At 49.4% G+C, this 19,764-nt stretch overlaps 1 protein-coding gene across 1 annotated transcript in view; it reads right to left on the bottom strand.

Moving 5' to 3' along the window:
* ASTN2 (astrotactin 2) overlaps positions 1 to 19,764 on the bottom strand; it is a 357,490-nt gene that overhangs the window by 253,960 nt on the left and 83,766 nt on the right. The window contains exon 3 of the mRNA XM_054283890.1: positions 13,672 to 14,056. Coding sequence (XP_054139865.1) covers positions 13,672 to 14,056 — 385 coding nt within the window. The remainder of the gene's footprint in view (positions 1 to 13,671; positions 14,057 to 19,764) is intronic.

Here is a 19,764-nt window from a genome sequence, read left to right as displayed (position 1 = left end):
CGTTGGCTTCTCTGTGCCCCTGAGCTCAGGGGTTTGGAGAAAGGAAATGGGAAAGGGAAACAGGAGGGAGGAGAGAAAAGTAAAGCAGGAAAAGAGAAGGAGGGGAAAAAAAAAAAAAAAAAAACAAAGGGAAGGGGAAAGAAAAAAGAAAGGAATGAAAGGAAAATGAGAAATGAGAAAAGACCCTTGTTGACATGATATCAGCATATCAGCAGGAAGAGTTTGGCATGGGTGGGCATAGAAAAAAAACATAGCATAGAAAAAACTCTCAGTGACAAATGAAAGACAGCAGAGCTTCAACTGTGTGAGCACGAGGGGTGAAGGATGAAGGGAGAGCCCTTCATGCACTGCCAGCAGTGCCAAAAGGGAGAGAGAAGAAGAGACCACTGCACCATAATGGAATGAGACAGCACTTGCTGGGGCTGTCCATCACATCCACGAGAGAGACTGCAAACCAAACTGCCCTCTGGAGCAGCCTTTGGAGGTTCCAGTTGGTCAAAAAAGGATGGGAAGAAGCACTACTGTGGGGTAAACAGTGGCTTTAATAATTTGCTTTAATTACAGGCCATTTAATTAACTGATCCTTGTAGATCACTTCCAACTCAACTGCTTTATTCTCCACAAACCCGCAAGCCCCCCTGCACTGCCTGTGCCAAACTCAGGCTCAGCCAGCAGCTCCTGGCACCTCCACAGCTCCCACATGCTGCTCCCCAGCACGACACAGCCGCGTCAGGCACCAGCTCCTCCCAGCTCTGGCCGAACACGACTCATCCCAGAGGAGCCAGGACTGTCCTCCCCTCCAGCACAGCTTGCCAAACGCCTTCTCTCCCCTCCCCAGCTCCCAGGATAAATCCACCCGGGGCTGCTGAGCTCACATCTCCGTCACTGTGCTGAGAGATTCTCCACCCAGCCTGGCAGAGGTGGTGGGATCCACCCCAGGGCTTGGCACGAGGCTGTGATCTCCATCTCCCCCCCAGGAGCAGGGGAATCACGAGGCTCTCCAGCCCCCACAAAATCAGCTTTCCTCTCTGGCAGCACTTTAAGGACACAGCTGAAGGTCACCCTACCTTTGCAAAGCACAGCACACATTCCTGACGAACACCTCCCTCCTGTCCACCCCCATATTCTATTTGAAAAGAGATTTGCTCTCCTTATGGCTCCCCTATTCGTTTGCACGTCTCCCACAAAACAATTCCTACCCAGAGCCATTCTCTCCTCCTTCCTTTCTGCTGGCACAAATTGCAGTGGGAAAATATGTTGTTTGGCTTAAAAATTACAATGACAACAACAACAAAAAAAAGTAGTCATCAGCTGAACAATATGAGCAATGTTTGGGTAAAAAATACATTGCAATGGAGATGGGAAGCAGCAGCATTATTCCAGCTCAGCCAGGAGAGCTGCACCCTGCCAGACACACTGGATGGGGATGGGGGGCTGCTCTGGGGACACGCCACAAGCAGGATCTCACCATCCCAGGGGGGATTCCTCATCTCAGAGTGCCAGGCTTGGATCAGTACAACCACTCACAAACCCTAACTGAGATATGAACTATTTGTGAGCCCCCACCAGTCACACTTGGGTGTTGTCTCCACTATTCCAAGGCATTCTCAAGGCACTGCAAAACCTCTCTGACTGTAACTTGTTCCCAGCCAGCAAAGCCAGGCAGTGATGGAAATACCCCTTAGATGTCAGAAAAAAGCTCTCAGAATTGCTGAGCTGTTTCAGTCTTCAGATGTGGCCTTGAGGACCCCAGTGGAGCAGCTTCTCCCCAAACCAGGCTCAAACCTCGTGGTGGTACTGGGTGGTGGAGAGCTGGACAGTCCTACAGCTTGGGTTTTACATCTGATTAAAACAGAACAATGAGGTTTATGGTCTGCAAAGGTGCCAGCTTCCCTCCCTGAGCCTCAAAGTATTTGGTGTCTGGCTTAAAGGTTCTTTTCCTGGAGCCACAACCACCCCTGCTCTCCTCACACAACACCTGCACTTCCACAGCAGCTTATGTCAGAGCTTCCCACACTAGGTATGGGCTAAAACACATTTCTATAAAATACAGGTTTTTAAGCATCTGGTTTTCCCATTTTTCTCTTTGATTTCTGGCTGTCAGAAGGCAAGTTATTGATCCCTCAATATTAACAGTGGCCACAACGCTCCCAGAGTTTCACTGAGAGGAATAACTCCAGAGCATCTCAAAAGCTGCTCGACTGAGCATTTTGTAACAAGACAAACTCAATCAAGGATTAAATGGAAGAAGTTTGGGCACAATTAGAAGCCAAGGTCAGTGGGGTTTCTACCTCCTGCCCTTCATGGTAATGTGGAGGATGCAGCCCCCTTACTCAGACACTGGCTCTTCTCTCCTGCCCTTTCACTGACCACTTCCAGTATTTATCAAATGATCTGCTTTTTCTAGGCACAGGGCAGGGGACTCTCCTAGGAACCACTGACATGGGCTCTAAAGGTCTAATAAATCACCACGTCCCTAACACACCACGGGAACACCAGGGAAGTGCCAGTTTAATAACGTTATAATTGTTTCCTCCAAATCAACTCCCTGATATTCAGCAAGCTCATTTTGATGTTTCTCGATCAATATTTTAGAAATTTCTGTTCCACAAAGTATTTCAAGAAATTGACTTTCTGATCCTATTTTGGAACAAGCATAAATTTCACAATGCTGGAAGTTTTCCACATGGTGGAAGCCCTGATTTCTCACCAGCTCTAAATAATGGGTGTTTGTTGCTTTCCGAAGCATGAAATAACTAACGGTGTTTGTTCTGAGACTGGGATGTGGACTGATTTTCAACAGTGCCACCCTGAAGGTACTGAGCTCCACAAAGCACAGAGCTTTAGTAGCATAAAATTAGGTAATTACACTGATGCTGATGTGATGACAGGGGGAGAGATTTGTACAACAGCTTTGCACGTACTTGGAGGAAAACACATCTGGGGAGTCACATCCTGCCACAGAGCATGGGAATAAGGCAAAGGTAGGAGGAACACTGGGAACTTCACCTCTCCATGTGCTTCTCCAGCAACCAAACCTCTCTCAAGCAGGAAAACCTGTCCCCTTTGATCCTCTGATCTCCAGCAATCCATGTCAAGTGCCACATGAAGCCGCTGTGTCCAAGAAACACAGGGAAGCTGCTGGTTATATTCCACAGCCAACTCAGGACATATAAATCTGTTTTATTTAAATAAATATATATAAATATATCTCCATATATATACTTTTATTTAAATGTGTATCTCTCTCTATATATATGGATATATACAAAAAACATCAAAAGCAAGGATGAAGGAGGATCTCCAAATAGCTCTTTTATGAAATGGGGCTCTCACACAGCAACAGAGGGAGAGAGGAGCCCAGGAGCATTTTGAAAACAGCCTTGTATTCCATGTTGATTTTTTCTTTCTTCTCTCTCCTGGCCCTTTTTGTTGAGTTTTAAAATAGAGGCTGTATACATCTTTTTTAGCACAGCTAATAATACATAGCTATTAATACACAGCTATTAATACATTATTAGATTATTATATACATTAATAAATCTGTCGCTATAAAAATAGATCTTTATACGCAAAAGTCTGATTTCAATTGCAAATTGGAGGGGGAGGGAAGCAGAAGTAGAGATAAAGTTTTATTCAAGATGTCTCCTTTGAAGGAAACTGAACAAATGTACTTTCCTCCTTCATATATTCATGAGATGACTGCTTCCCTACCCTGTTCTCCACCACCCTCAGCTCCGGGCTCAGAGCCAGCACAGCCCTTATCTGGTACGAGGCAGGGGAAAAAAAAAGTCCTGATAGGATCAGAAGTTTTCAGTAGGTTAACAAATCTGCGAAAAAGTCTCCATTGGGTTCTAATAAAGCTTTAGGAGCGTGACAGGAAAGGGGATGCCGGGAAAGGCTGGTGTGCAGTGGGATGGAGAACAGCACCCTGCAGTGGGGACAGGAACCCCAGGGCACCCCAAAACTCTTTGCTTTTCACCTTTGTTGCCAAGCTTTGCCATTTCCCCCATCTGCACGGAGCAGGAGAGAACATCTGCAGCTCCCATGCTCTCTGCAGCTGGGTGGGCAGGAGCTGGCAGGACCCCCATCCCACTGGGAAGGGATGGACGGAGCTGGAGCCCACGGCAGCACCCACCCGGCACCGGCTGCCCTGACCCTTCCTCATCCTCTCCCCAGTCACGGCGCTCAGTCACTTCCTAGCTAATTGCCTCCACTCATGTGTGCAAACTCGCCGTTTACCGGGAAATGTCACGGAATGTTAATTTCGCTCGGAACGCGCTTCCATGTTTTTATGATGGGAAATGAATAAGCATTGTATTAATAGCATCGTTTCCAGCTCCAACTGCAGCCGTGGCCCCGTGGATGGAGGCTGCGAGTTACTCATCACCCTGCACATTCCCTGCCTCTCCAGCTCTCTCCTTTCCCTACCCCCCTCCCGCTCCCTCCACTTCTCCTGTTGGTAATTAAGATAATGCAATGTAATTATAAACATATTAGGAAAGATCAAACGCTGAAGAGCTGCGGTCCAACAGTCCCGCCTCTGCTCACACCTCTGCCTGGAGAGCACCTCCCGAAAACTGATGGGTCCCTGCACTCCTGGGGCTGCTCCAGCTGCTCCTTCCCTGGAGCTGTTTCTGCCCAGGGAACCCTCAGCTCTTCATCAGGGCAAAGGCTTTCCAGCACAACCCTTCCCTAACATGTACACAGCATTTATTTCTTTATCCTGTTTGTCCTGCAAGGAAAAACCTTTGGTGGTAGGGTGCTGCTCCATCTCCCCCCAGCCCAGCACTGAGGAGGTCCAGTCCAACAGAGACTCCATTTCCCATTTTCCCAGCTGTAATAAAACCCTTAACTTAGGGTGCTTTATGAGACATCATAACTTTTTTTGCTTAGGCAGCCAGCAGAGAGGATGAGGCAAGATGGGCAGACCCTCAGTATCAGCTAATGCTCCTCAAGTTATCAAATAATTGGAAAGTTAAATAAGAACCCTCTGGAGGAAGCTTCCCTATTTGGTGCTAATGGGCACACGGAGCAGTCGGGGCTAATGTTGCATGGAAGAGAGACACTGGCTCGAGAGCACAGCACTGACCTCCAGCTCCCTCCCTCCACCACACAGCTCCTGCAGCTCTGCAGAGCCAGAGGAGACATTCCCCACAGAGCCAGCTGGGGCAGGGACTCGCTGAGAACAGGAAAAGTCCCATCCCCATCTGTCTGAGGAGCCACTGCTGGGGGATGAACATAGAGGCAGCAGCACTTTGTCAAGTGAGTGTGAGCAAATGCCAGCACCCCAAAGGATGGGCCTGGTCAGGACAGGGCTCCAGGAACAGCCACAGCTGGACAATATGGGTGGGAAATGTGGCACAGTGGCCCCTGGCCAGTCTCCACCACTCCCCAACTCCGTGCTCAGCAGCATGGCGCAGAATTGACTTTTTAGTTAGAAAATACATTTCCTCTGCCCAGCGGACAAGGTGACATTTTCACAGTACTGACAATGCTCTGCCACGTGCCAGGATGAATGAGGGAGAGATGCCAACACACAGGGGAAGGACAAACTACCAAAATCTCTCAATGTGGCCAGGAGCTTCTGCTCCAAAAGCAGCACCAAAAGGACCAACAACCTGGGAAGGGTGGAGGCAGCGGATAATGAGCTGAGAGCTGGTTTGTTGGCTCAGGAGAAGACCTGAGAACCCAGAAAGCCCAGGATATCAAAACCAAACCTATTCCAAGCCACACAGGTAAAGAAGTGAGGCTGAGCACTGCCACACTCGCAGGACCCAGTGGGAGAGTCACAGCAAACGCCGTCACTCAGCGGGGCCGTCAGAAAGGATTGATTTGAAGCACCTTGTTAATAAGTTTCCTCTCCCACTGGTCCTTCAGGGAGGTCAGTGCCTAATGATGAATGGGGCTGGAATGTGCCTGCAGACCCAGTATGAGCACAGGTGCCCAGCCTCAATCCATCTTCCTTAGGAGCCAGCTGACAAAACCGTCTCGGTGCCATAGCCAGGTAAAACACGAGCGGTGGGAAGAGGACATGCAAACAGAGGGAAGAGGTGGTGCTGCAGCTGCCCTGCCTGCTCCCTTCCCCATAAAACCCACAAGTCTGGGATGGAATGATGGGGAAAAATCTCCACATGCCGACTGGTGGAGCCACAATGTCACTAAATGCCAAGGAGAAAAAGGGCTGAGTGCTGTGGTTTAAGAGAAACTCATCACTCACTCAGGTGACAGGATCCAGAGCAGCCCCAGCCCTGAGCCCCACATCCTAACCAGCATTTATGTACTTCCAGTAGAAATGGGGAACACTGTGGGATTGTTCTCCTTCATCCCACATCCTCTTCTGATCAGTCTGACTTCAGAAACCAGTGGCAGGTTTTCACTCCATGCTGATCCCATGGAAGCACCATCATTAAAAGGGTCCAAGGCCAGGTTGGACGGAGCTTGGAGCAGTCTGGTCTAGTGGAAAATGTCCCTGCCTGTGGCTGAAGGTTGGAACCACATGGTCTTTTAGGTTCCTTTCAACTCAAACCCTTCCAGGATTCTGTGACAGCCCCAGTCAGAGCTGAGGCTCTCCCAGGTCCTCTGCATTGCACACAAGATGCAACCCAGCTGAGAACCTCAGGAGTGCAAGGACACCTGAGATCCCTCAAAGCAAGTAAACAACCATCATATTATTTTTTTAGATTTTCCATCAGGAGAAGAAAAAAAAAAAAAAAGGAGAGAAAGAAAAAAAAGAGTCATCTTGAAGCTAATCTTGGTCAACAACTGTCCCACAGCCCAGCTACACTTTTAAATAATGTAGTGCTTTATCAAACATTCATAGTGATGCACAAAGTGATGAACAATGTGTGCCTGGCATTTATATAAATATAGCTCCTGATGGCTTATTTTCCTTGGACAGCCAACACTTCACAGCTTATCTTCTGCGAGCTTGTGATTTTGCCTGGATGGAAAACACTTTGGACACCTGGGGAATCAGGGCTACTGCACATGAAACTGCCATGACATCCCCCCTGGGCATCTGCAGCCCCACAAAACTCCACAAAATTCCTCATTCAAGAGCTGCTGCTGACTTGAGGAGCCAAAAGTCACCCAGCTGTGGCTGGAAGAGGGGGCAACCAAGGGTATTTCTCCAACTTGGGATGTTGTGTGGTATCAGGGACCAGTCCAAGCCTTGCAAAGCAGCAGGACTTCACAAATCCAGTGTCTCTTTAGATGCTCAGCAAAATGCTGGCATAATAAACCACCCTGCTTCTGTTCCAGTCCCAATGGCACCATTCAAAGCCACTTTTCCAGCTGCTTCTTCCCTCCTCTGTCTCATCAAATTAATGAGCAGGTTGTAGCAAAGGGAGGGGAGGAAAACATTAAAACTTATCAGGAGCCCACCCCAGCGGCCTCTTCTCCACAGCAACAGTTGCCATGAGCCAGGAAGAGCCCTGGCTGACCCAAGGTGTTTAAACCTTAATTAGTCATTAAGCATGGGCCACAAAACCATGAGCCAGGGGCTGCAGGGCCAGAGGAAAGCCCCAAACCCCAGGAGGGTCCCTGTCCCTTCTGAGCCATTCTTAGAGGCAGGAGTATGTTGGATATGGCTCTTGTGGGAGAGATGTCCTGAGTGTGTTCCCACACATCTGTGATGCTGCTTTGATCCATTTTCTTGAGGGTCCAAGCGGGGGAGATCGTGTCCCACAGCCCCACCATTCCTCCTCCCACAGTGGGGAGCACAACCCAGATTTGGGGTGGACATAACCATTTCAATGGGATGAACAAAACAAACCTAAAACTCCAGCCTGGCACCTCTCCATCAAGATCTCCAAAGACAGTTAATACATTAATATATTAATTATGGCTGTGTTTATCTCTGCAAAGCACAGCTTTTCCCTGGCAGGTCAGGACATTTGCAAATCCACACTGAAGCCTGAGCTGGCATCATCACAGAACCAGAGACCCAATGGCATGGCTGGTGTAACCTCTCTAACTGGAGCCCTCATTCCTTTCATTAATGCATTCAATTCAGTCACAGCTGAACATGCTGGGCTTGAAAACAGCTTAAACATCTTTATTAACTAGGGACACTACCTAAGCATGTCTGGAAGTGCCTCCTTGAATTAGGAGCCAATTCCTGCCCTGTCAAGCCCCCACCTTTTTTTTTCTTTTTTTAATTTCTTTAAAGCTGAAAGTTGCAGCTGTTTTTTTATCAGAGGACTGCGAAAAACCACTTTTCACTGGCAAGCTATAAGAATATACATTTTCAAAGGTCCCTATAAATTACAGGAGGAGCTGGCTGGGATTAGAGCTGGGAAAAGCTGATCACGTACAAAGAGGGTCACGATCCCATCAGGTCACTGGAGAGAAGAGCCCCAAGACACATCAGATGCTGGCCTGACGCAGTGTCCCATTTTAGCCTCCAGCCCCAGCAAACGTTAAGCCATCACTTTATTTATTAAAGGCTCAGAAAGCCTCTGGGTAATGCTGGGAATCAGGGTGGAACTGCAGCTGACTCCTCGAGTCAACAGCAGCAGCAGATGGGGGCTCCCAGCCCCAGTGTGGGCACCAGGGATGGCACACCTTGGCACAGCCATGGGCCCAGCCTGGCACCAGTGTGCCCTCAGGGACACCAGGCTGTCACCTCAAGGACATCATTATCAGCCCAGACCCCCAGTTCCTGTTGCCTGAGTGGTCCCCAGCATGGAGAGCAGCACCATCACCTGTCCATTGTGAGGGCATCACCCCCAACTCACACCCATCCCTGAATCTCACCTCCAAGACAATTATCAATGAATGGCAACTCTAGGGAACAGCTTGACTACCTGCCCTCCTCTTGCACAGCTCAGCCCCCCAAAATGTCCCTTTCCACAGCCCCAACATCCAACAGCCCACAGCACTGCCTTACTTCTCCCCAGAGGAATCTCCACTGGAATAATAAACAATTCTGAGATGCAGCCACCAGAACAGCTCCTCCAGTGCTGGTGGGGACATTGGAAGGTCTCTCTTGCCATTATCAGGATTCTTCCCTTGCTTATTGCTGTTACCTCAAAGCCATTTGTCTTCCCTGCCTAAATCCCTTCTCCCACAGTTCTCCTGGGCTGCACCACCCAGAGTAGCTTGGCTGGGATGCTGGGGGGACCACAAGCCCTGATATCAGCAGTTCCCAATATTTCCTTATGCTGCCCTGCCTGCTGTCTGCCTTGGCTCCCTCTCCAACCCCTGGACCATTAAATGACATGGCCAGGGCTGTCAGAGCAGCCAGTGGCAGAGTGGAGCTGGATCCACATCTCCAGGTGCACTCTAGGAGCCAGACCATCTTTCAGGAATGCTCAAAAAGCATCTCACTACCACTGCTGAGGAAAGCATCCATGGATTGAGTAAGAGAAACTTCAGAGGTTTACCTGAGCCAACACAGCAGGGGAGAAGTAAGTCCAGGAGAGGAATTCAAGATGAGTGCCCAACCACACCTTTGATATGCCCATGGTATTAATCATTGCAACCATCAGTAATAAGTCCTGTCTCCTGTCTAGACTTGGAGGCCAGACCCAGACTGCAGAGCCTGTGAAGCCAGCACAAAGGCCTGCTTGAAATGTTCTTTTTTCAAACATGAAAGAAACTGAGAAATAAAGATGGGTCCTTTGTTGCAGGAGTGGAATTGCAGACAGTCGATTTTCAAGTCTGATTTCTCCCCAGTTTTCACCAGGCAGAAGTTCTGTTCCTTGCGGATCCTTCGGAGATTTGGTTTGGCAAAATCTTCTCTGAGGATCTTGTGAGTAATCCCATAGTGAGGTGGGGATGCCAACTCCATCACTGTGCATGCAGGGCATCCTAGACAGGGATGGAGCAGTGCCACCTGCAATGGATGGGGCCCAAAGTCCCTCCAAAAGGACTTGATGGACAAAGGCAAAGGGCTCCTGCTGCTGTAGGATGAAGCTGTGTCTGTGAGGATGACAGCTGTGTATATTGAAATAGAAAAGCACGTGAGGAATTCCCAAAGGGATGGAGCTTGAGGCCATCTGCTTGGGAAGGGCAGGAGAGCAGAACCCATGAGGAGCATGGAGTGGAAACTCCACAGGGAAGTGAGGACAGAGGAGGTGAGGAAGTGACAACACCTGCACAAATCTACCCAAATTCCTGAATCTATAATCACACAAATCTACCCAAATTCCTGAATTCCATAATCACTGAACCCCATGTACATACTGGGGTGAGTTCAGAGAGAGAGGGTCTCCCCAGCAAAGACCAAGGCCCAGAAACTGCACCCCACACCACAGACCCCACCTGCACCATGCACACCCACTGAGCACAAAACCCCAGAGACCTTTAAATTGCCAGAGAGAACCCAAACCCACAAAGAGACAGAGTAGTCCTTATTCCATCCCAGCTCAGGGGATCCTTCTGGATAATTAGGACAGCCTGGCTATTGCTTCCTGCCTCGCTCCATTTCATTTTATTATTAATAATAAAAAAAAAAGAACTACTTTTCTACTTTTCTTCCTAAACTGCCTTGGATTTTTCTTCTGTCTAAATTCATCTGGGCTCTGTACAATGTCACCAGGTCAGCTTGTGCTCCTGCTGCAATTCTAATTTTGTCAGCTTTACATTTTCTAGGCAGTTGGGAGATTTTTCTTTCTTTGCTCTCTTTTTTTTTTTTCTTCCCCCCAAGTCAAAAATGATTTTGCATAACAGTAATAACATTAATGGCCCTGCACAGTGCATCCAGATTACAACTGCAGCTAGGGAGAAATAAACATCTCATCTTTGCCCTGCTGTTTATCTCCCCACAGCAGAGCCTGGTATCAGGTCAGAACCTGTAATTTCATTAACTTTATCACTCAGACACGCTTGTTGCTAGATGTCATTATTCAGCACATCACTCCTGTGTTTTGTTTGTGCTGGGATTCACTTCATATGCTCTGCCACCACATGGGAGCATCCCTCCCATCCACATCACTGCCTGAGCTGGGGAGGAAAGTTTGGCTTGCTGAGCCGTGATCTGCAAAACATTTGTGCTGCTCAGGCCTCCTGGGCAGGGACTGCACAGAGCACAGACATCCAGAGCAATTCCCTGCCTCATTCCCTGACTGGATACATCCAGAAGTGGTGAATAAAAATTAAAAAAAAAAATAATAAAAAAAGGACACAGAAAGGAAAATTGACCCAACAGACAGCAAGAGTGGGGTGTGCAAACTCCCAGTGCTGGGAAGAGCACCTGCAGTCAGTCAGTGCCCAGCACAGGGGGAAGCTGCAGCACAGGCAGCTGCAGGGTGAGCAGAACTGCTCCATCTCCTTTGGATTTGCCATCCCTGGTAATTAATGCTGGGAAGTGACACTTGAAAGAGGCTCTGCTGACAGCCCCTGTGACGAGAGCGTTTGGAGCCCGCTGACAAGTCCCAGCTGATGCCTTATCACAAGGCAGCTCAGCAAGCAGAGCCTTTCCCACAGGAGCTGGTTGGTGGATTCCCTGGGATGCAGGCACAGCTCCCCAGCCATCCCCAGTGGGCACAGTGAAGCCTGGCAGTGCCAGCTGGGCACCAGGGAAAGGCTGATCTCACTGTGGCTCCACAGCCATGCTCCAGCTGGGTGTCCCTTAATGCCTCCACCTTCAATGCAGCTGCAAAGCCAAGCCCAAGCTGAACTGGCTTCCAGCCCCTGGGCATCTCCAGGTTCCTGGTGGCTGCTCACACCAGCTGCAGCCTCTCCACCCCACAGGAATCCAGCTGTGACTGCTGCTCGTGTGCAGGGAGCAGCATGTCTGAGCCACTACGTTTCCCCCGCCTGTGCCACCAGGCCAGAGTGGAAAGCTCACAGCACATCTATTTATACCTGCAGGCTAGAAACCCCAGATCTGAACCAAAGCCACCTCATCCTGGGCAATCCAGGCTCTCAGCAGCTTCAGCAGGGAGGAGTGAGCAGCACAAACCATGGCTTGGCTCCCTGAGCAGAGCCTCATCCAAGAGGGAAAAGTGCCCATCTGGGAGGAAGCATATGCTGAACTGGCACAGTCTGGAAGGATCAGACTAGGCAAGGCACAAACCTGCCTCGATCCAAGGCACAACGCCTGACAGCATCACAAGCAGAGCTGGTGGGAGCATTTGGGAACATCTCTCCCAGCTCAGGTATCCCATAGGCAGCCTCCAGCTTGGGGCAGGGGGTTCAGTCTGTGTAAATTCATTATTGCCAGTTCCTGAAGCCCTTGGATAGTTTAATATTCTGCTCTAGATCTTGTTTGCTGTTTTGTTTTGAAGAGCACTGAAATGCAGTTACTGCTGTCTTCTCCACTCACACAACTCTAAATAATTTATAGAAAAGCAAAACAAAGAAGAGAATATGAAAGAAGAAAGAAGGTAGCTGGGTTATGAGATATGAAGGGTTTCATTTATTCACTCTCACTGAGCAGAGGGTTGAGGAAACATCTCTTAACCTCATGGGCTGGTAACAGCCAGACACACACCAAGAGCTGCCAACAGGGATGCTCAGAGCAGCACTCGAGGATGGCAGATTGATCCCTGGGCACCTCCAAATCTATTTGAGCAGCAATACCCATCACAATCAGCACAGCCATGTTTAAAAGGGGAAAAAGTAGAGAGCATTTTAAGGGTGGAAGATTATCAACCTCAGCTACCACTTATGACCATCATAAGGGAAGGAGCTGCTTTCCAGACACACTGCATCACCTCCTGGTTCCTCCATGGAGCCAAAAAGAGTCCCTGTCCCCATCCCTGCCACTGTGGCTGCTAGGTCTGACTGCAAAGCCCACACAAGAAAGGAAGGATGGTTCAGCACCACTCCAAGATCCCTTTCCTGAACAGAACAAGCCAGCACATCCCTTCCTCGCTCCTGCTGGAGTCACTCACAGCACTAATATGCTTTGCTTTTGTTTATTCAAATGCATTTTTACTGTGCATTGCAGGTGAACAATATTAAATGGCTCATAATAACATTTCAATAAGCAGAGGTGGGTGTAGAAGCTTCTGACAGACAGATTTTCCAAATGCAAGCAATCAAGCACGCCTCAGCCGAAATCCCCTGGGGAACACACCACTCCCTGTCAGAACTCAGTGCATCCCTCTGCATACCCAGAGTTGCTGAGGACCCCGCCGGGGGGCTCAGAGACCCTGGCACACAGCCCAGAACACCTGGGGATTTGATTTTGACCCCTGGAGCAAGTTGACAGCTTTGTATGAGGACCTGAAAGTCACAGAAGTTTGAATAGTATAATAATAAAATGATCACAGGGTGAAAACGTGATTTTAGGATTTTTGGTATGGGGGTTATGGGGACAAGATGGAGGAACTTGGGCATGTCCAGCCTTTCTCCTTCTTGTTCTCCATTTTCTGCAGTGATGTTGGCACTTTGGGATTGGTTTAGAGTAGAAGCTCACTGTCTAACACAGGTGATAGGTGTTGGGAATTAAGTGTAAATATGTTATAGGTAGTTTGTAGTATAAAAGGACAACACAGAGTGCCTGTGGCTGCCCTGCTGAGCAGATCTCGGCTGGGCAGAAAGAAAATTTTACAGATAAGAATTAATACACAACCTCAAGACCGAAAAGTGAAGAGCTCTGACTCGTTCTTCAGTTGCACGGGCCGAAACAGAGACACCCTGCACATCTTGGGGCAGCAATTATCAACCAAAAACCCAAGAGCTCCCCAGCAGAGCGGAGAGAGAAAATCCACAAACCTTTCTTCTCATAGTCAGGCTTCTCCTCCCCTGCCCTGCCCAGGCTCTCCAGCGTCCTCGTCACCTGGCTGCCAAACTCATCCTCCCTGGTGCTGGGCTCTGCCCGCCGCGGCGTCTCCTCCTCCTCCTCGTCCTCGTAGTCGTCCAGGATGGGCGTCTCGCGGATGGGCACGCCGATGACGGAGTTGTGGGCCTGCAGGCGCGAGTTGCGGAAGCTCTCGCGGGCCTGGGGCCCCAGCAGCACCGAGGGGATGTAGTGGATCTCGTGGGTGGCCTCGGTGCTGGCGCTCTTCTGCGGGATGCGGCGGCGCTTGTGCCAGCGGCGCTGGGCGTACAGGGCCACCATGAACACCAGCAGCAGCAGCAGCAGCGCGATCAGCCCGCCCTGCGGAGAGAGCACAGCGCACTGTCAGGAGGGCACGGGGGAAAGGGAGGGGTGACGGGGTGCTGCAGGGTCATAGGATCACAGAATGATGGGTGGATGAGATCCTAAAGCCCATCATTCCACCCCCTGACATGGGCACAGACACAGAATTCACAGAATTCACAGAATTCACAGAATGACCAAGTTGGGAGAGACCTTCAAGATCATCGAGTCCAACCCAGCCCCAACACATCAACTAAACCCTGGTACCCAGTGCCACATCCAAGCTGGTTTTAAACACACCCAGGGATGGTGACTCCACCACCTGGAGCACTGCACAACATATTTCAGACCCAGACCTTTTCTACAAAGCTCTTGTCTTTCTTCTCCTCCAAATTTTATTCAATACAGCTCTCAACAAAGTTAACATTAAAAATAAAAATCTTTAACAAAATAAAAAATAAAAAAAAAAACCACAAAAAAAACCACTTCCAAATATCTGTATGTACATGGAAGTAGCACATCCTCTCAAGGGAGCCTCTGGCTAGGGAGTACCACAGGGAGCCAGCTCTGCCTCTCGCTGCTCTGGAAGTTAAATTCATCCCCACACACACAAGAGCTGTGCCTGTGCCAGCTCCCAGCCTCTTAATCTCTGCAGCATCAGAACAATTTTATCCCGTGGCAGACGAGCAAGGCAGGGCATGTAAATCAGGAGCAGCACGAGCGACCAGGGCTTTGCAGCATGACAGGAACAGCCAGGGCAGGGCAGGCGTTCCTTGGGCACCTGGGATGCCACGGCCCAGAGCTGCACCGAGCTCTACAGCAGAGCAGAGATGTGGAAATTCCCTCTGCATTCCATACACAGCACCTGGAGCAGGGCTCTGACTCCTAAACAGGAGCACCTGTAAGGAGCTGAGTTGCTCTAGGACACGAAATAAAACCATGTGGACATTGGAAACTCCAAGGTAAAAAGAGGGAAGTTTAATTTCTGACTCCAACATTTATAGATTTTCAAAAGTGATAGTGGATTGGAGGGTGACAGTGCAACCTCTCCAATGGCACTGGACAAACCAACAGTCCATCATATTTCTCCTCCTCCAGAAAAGAATGTAAAGAAATAAGTATTTACAGAAAAGCGGGTGAGGCAGTTCGTTACAAGAATGTAAACATCAAAAGGCTTAGGAGAATTTAAAAAAAACAGGGTGACAGAGGTGGCAGTGGAAAGTGCAGTTCACAGGATGAGCTGCCTCAGGAGACGTTTCTCTGCACCCCAACCTGCCACAGGAGTGGCCCAGCCCAGCACACCTCACATCAGGATCCCCTCCTCTCCTGCAAATTTATCCTAAGAGATGCAGGAGTCGGGGGTTCAGGACACTGCTCAGCTTGAGCTCCCCAGTTTGCACAATGTGCACCATCAGGAAAGGTGTTTTGCTGTCCAGGAGATGCTCAGGGATCCCTGCATGGCAGAGGGGCAGGGCTTGGTGAGCTGCCCAGGTTTGTGCCCTGCAGTACCAGGGCACTTCAAGGACCAGAGGGATGGAGACCTATTGTAAATCAACAGTGACTCTGACGTTGGTGAGGGAGAGATAATGACTCCATGGATATCAGAAGGCTAATTAATTATTTTATTGTACTATATTATTCTATACATCTTAAACTGAACCTGCCAAGCAGTCAACCCTGCACACACTGCCCAGAATCTCATGACTGTCACCCAACAGTCCCCACACACACATATACACTCTGGGCCCTGATAGGCCAAGAAAACAAAGCACTGTCACTGTGGGTAAACAATCTCCACATTGCATTCTACTTTTGCACAAACACAGGCACAGCAAATGACAAGAAATGTGTTTTCTTTCTCTGAGGTTCAGAGAATGTGAATCCTAAAAATATTCTTGGGAAGATGTGCCTTGCTTTTCTCTGGGAAGAGAAATGTGGGCCTACAAAGAACCACCATGGCCTTCCATGCCCAGAAACAAGAACCAGCAAGGACACCTCACTCAGCCTGGGAGAGCAGACATGAGTTTCCTTGGATTTACACAGTTCCTGACGCATGCAGAGCATCACAGGAGTTCCCTGGCCTGAGCCCCCACACCCCCTGGCATCTCCTCAGAAATCCAGTTTGCAGGAGAGAAACCATGGCACACCAGAAGGGAGGCCAGGCCAGGTGACAAGGACACAGCAGGGCCACAAACTTCAACACAACAAACCCCACTGCAAAGCCAGGTCTGGCTCATCAGCCAGCATCTTTACAGCAAAGAGAGGGTTCAGAAGGGCTTCAGAACAACACTCCTGGATGTGATTACTGGGAAAAATCTTCTCCAAGGCCTTCACCACCAAATCCCTGTGCTGCCCAACTGCATATCACTCACTCCTTTGTGCACTCTGCCACTGGAAAGGGCTGCAGGGCAGAGCACTCTGCACCCATGGGCACACAAGCACTCACCCTCCATGGAAAAGCAAAACCAGAGACATCCCAGATGCTCAGAAAAGGTCAGAGAGACAGAAAAAGCCTTGCAGGAGGAGCAGCTGTGCCAGCTGGAGCCAAGGAAGGGTTTCAGCAGCCATGGCAGGCCTGGGGCTGTGGATCTTCCTGGCTGGGCTCAGCTTATATCTGCCTCTGGGAAATGTCCTGGAGACAATAAACCTGTTGGCAGGTTTATTGTGAAAAATAGATTTTTGGGGTTTTAGAAAGGGGGATTCGGGGTCCCAAGATGGAGGAATTTGGGCGTGCCCTTCCCTTCTTCTTTCTTTTTCCTAGCTCCTGTCTTCTGGGTGATTTTTGGATTGGTTTAGAGTAGAAGCTCACTGTCTAACATAGGTGATAGGTATTGGGAAGTTATGGCAAATAATGTACACATAGTTTTTAGTATAAAAGATAACATTACCTCTGAGGTGGTCAGAGTGCCTCTGTCTGACCTGCTGAACGGACCTCAGCAGGCCAGAGAAAGAATTTTATCGATAAGAAACAATAAACAACCTTGAGAACGAGACCAGAAGAGCTCTGACTCCTTCTTTGACTGCCGGGCTGGGAAAAGAGACTTTCTAACACATCTTGGGGTCACTCGGAGCAGCAGAGATTCTGAGAGGCTAGGAATCTTTAAAGATCTCTCTGCTTGGGAAGACAGACAAGAAGACATAAAGACAGAAGAACCTCCAAGAAGACATAAAGACAGAAGAACCTCCAAGAACACATAAAGACAGAAGAAGCTACAAGAAGACATAAAGACAGAAGAACCTCCAAGAAGACATAAAGACAGAAGAACCTCCAAGAACACATAAAGACAGAAGAAGCTACAAGAAGACATAAAGAGGTTCCTGGTGTGCCATTCCCCCTCTGACTCAAGAATGACAGAGACTCAAGGAAGCCAAGGACTCCCAGCCCAGCCATAAGTCCCACATCCTCTAGGGATGAGCCAGAGATCTCTGCTCTGCCAATGTCCCCTGGGAAAGACTGGGGGTGCCTGTGCCAGCCCCATGGGTGAGCACCAGGGGCTCATCACAAGCAGCTCAATTCCAACCTGCTCCTTTAGTCCCTGACCCGTTCCTGGCAGCTGCTTGTTTAACAACACCACACACGCCTGGAGATCTTCCTGGGGAAAAAGGGGGAAATAAAAAAAAAAAAAAAAAAGTCAAACTTAGGAGGCGTTCAAGCCAGCCTCATTTTAATCTATTTTTCGTGTTAAATTATCCAACTGAGGGAGCGGGAGAGAGAAAGGGGAAAGAAGGGATAATATGAGAAATGTTTTATTTGACAACGTGTCATTGGGAAACTGATTATTTCTGTCTCCGAGCTTTTTAATATTCCCAAACAATGGCCGAGCCGCGTGGGGATTTGGTATTCTAAGGCTGGATTTATAATACTCTGTTCTGCAGTGATAAGAACACGGGGCCTTTAATCCTCTGAGCTGTGAACATGCATATTCTCCCACGTAATGTCCTTCCTGCCACACTCCTGCTGCCCTGGGCCGGCCAAGCAGGGGCCACCAGCACCAGAGCATTGCCAAGACCCACAGGAGAGGAGAGGGAATGGGAGAAGGAAGATGGGGGAGAAGAGGGATGGTGGGAACAACCCACGTGTAGTGTAGAAAGAACTGCAGGGCTTGTGGCGCCACAGCAAAGCTCAGCTAAAGATGAAGAGCAGCAAGGCTGGTGTTGGAACCCAGGAGATTCCTCTGGCTGTCCTGGAAGACTTGAGACCCTGCCAAGGGGCTCAGAGACCTTGGCACAGAGCCCAAGACCCCTGTGCCTTTGATTTAGCCCTTGGAAAAAAACAATTACCAACCTTTATATGAAGAATTGCAAGTCAAGAGAGTTTAAGTAGAATAATAGTTGGTTTGTCACAGGGTGAAAAAATAGATTTTTGGGGTTTTTTAGAATGGAGATTCAGGGGGGAAAGATGGAGGGATATGGGCATCTCCAGCCTTTCTCCTTCTTCTTCTTGGCCTCCATCTTCTGCTGTGATGGTGGAACTTTTGGATTGGTTTGGAGTAGAAGCTCACTGTCTAACATAGATGATAGGTATTGGGAAGTCATTGTAAATAATGTACATGTAGTTTTTAGCATAAAAAGATAACACTGCCCCGAGGGCGGCCAGTGTGCCTCTGTCTGACCTGCTGGACAGACCTCAGCAGGCCAGAGAAAGAATTTTATAGATAAGAAACAATAAACAACCTTGAGACCAAGAAATGAAGAGCTCTGACTCCTTCTTTGACTGCTGGGCTGGGGAAAGAAACTTTGTGACACATCTTAGGATCACCCTGACCAGCAGAGATTCTGAGAGGCTGGGAATTATTTGAAGCCCACAGAAGGAAAATCAATGGGAGAGGCCACCCTGAAGCCCAAGAGATTGAACCCTCACATCAATTATGAAGGCTGCCAAGCTGTTGGATTGGAAGGCCATCACTCTGTGGCAGTCTCTGAGATGCTGAACAATTTCTGGGCAGCAAGAGGACGCATTGCTGCTTTGAACACAGCCCCAGCCTGCCCTACCAAGCCAGGGAAGGGCAAGGGAGTCCCACTGATGCTCTGGAGTCCAGAAAAAACTTCCTTGCAGCAGCCTCTGTCCTTTCCAGCTCTGCTCCCCACAGTGCTGGGATGTGCTGTGATCCCTTGCAGGAATCCTCCATCCCTGCAGTCACCCAGTGAAAGCACAGCTGTTCAGAAATCATGCCCTGACAGTCTTGCAGCTGCCACACCAAAAGGGCTGAAGCCACAGATGAAAATCCCAGGCTGGAGGGGATAGTTTGGGTTAGGCAGACCCCTTATACCACAGCACCCCTTGTGTAGGTCAAAGCAAACCCAGTGCTAAACAGCACAGCACTCAAGTCTGCGCTGACCTGGGCTCCTTCCTCCCAACACCAACACAAATTTTTGTCCTCAGGCAAGAATATCCCTCTTTATTTCCTAACTTGAAGCCATTTATTGTCCAGCACTGGGCTGGCAATCAGCCCCATGGCTACTGAGGTGCTGCTGGATGAAGCAGGGCTCCCACAGCCCTGGACATGGCTCCAAGGACAGTCCCCAGGGCTGCCCAAGGATGCCCCGTGGGCTGAATGAGCCCCACACCAGAAATGGGCTCCCACAGCCCTGGACATGGCTCCAAGGACAGTCCCCAGGCTGCCCAAGGATGCCCCGTGGGCTGAATGAGCCCCACACCAGAAATGGGCTCCCACAGCCCTGGACATGGCTCCAAGGACAGTCCCCAGGCTGCGCAAGGATGCCCC

This window comes from Melozone crissalis, unplaced genomic scaffold (assembly GCF_028551555.1).
Source record: "Melozone crissalis strain CALT ecotype California unplaced genomic scaffold, PUWL_Pcris_2 ptg000041l_1, whole genome shotgun sequence".
NCBI classification, from domain to species: Eukaryota; Metazoa; Chordata; class Aves; order Passeriformes; family Passerellidae; genus Melozone; species Melozone crissalis.
Note: the sequence above shows the minus strand (reverse complement) of the source record. Positions and strands in the feature narration are given on the sequence as shown.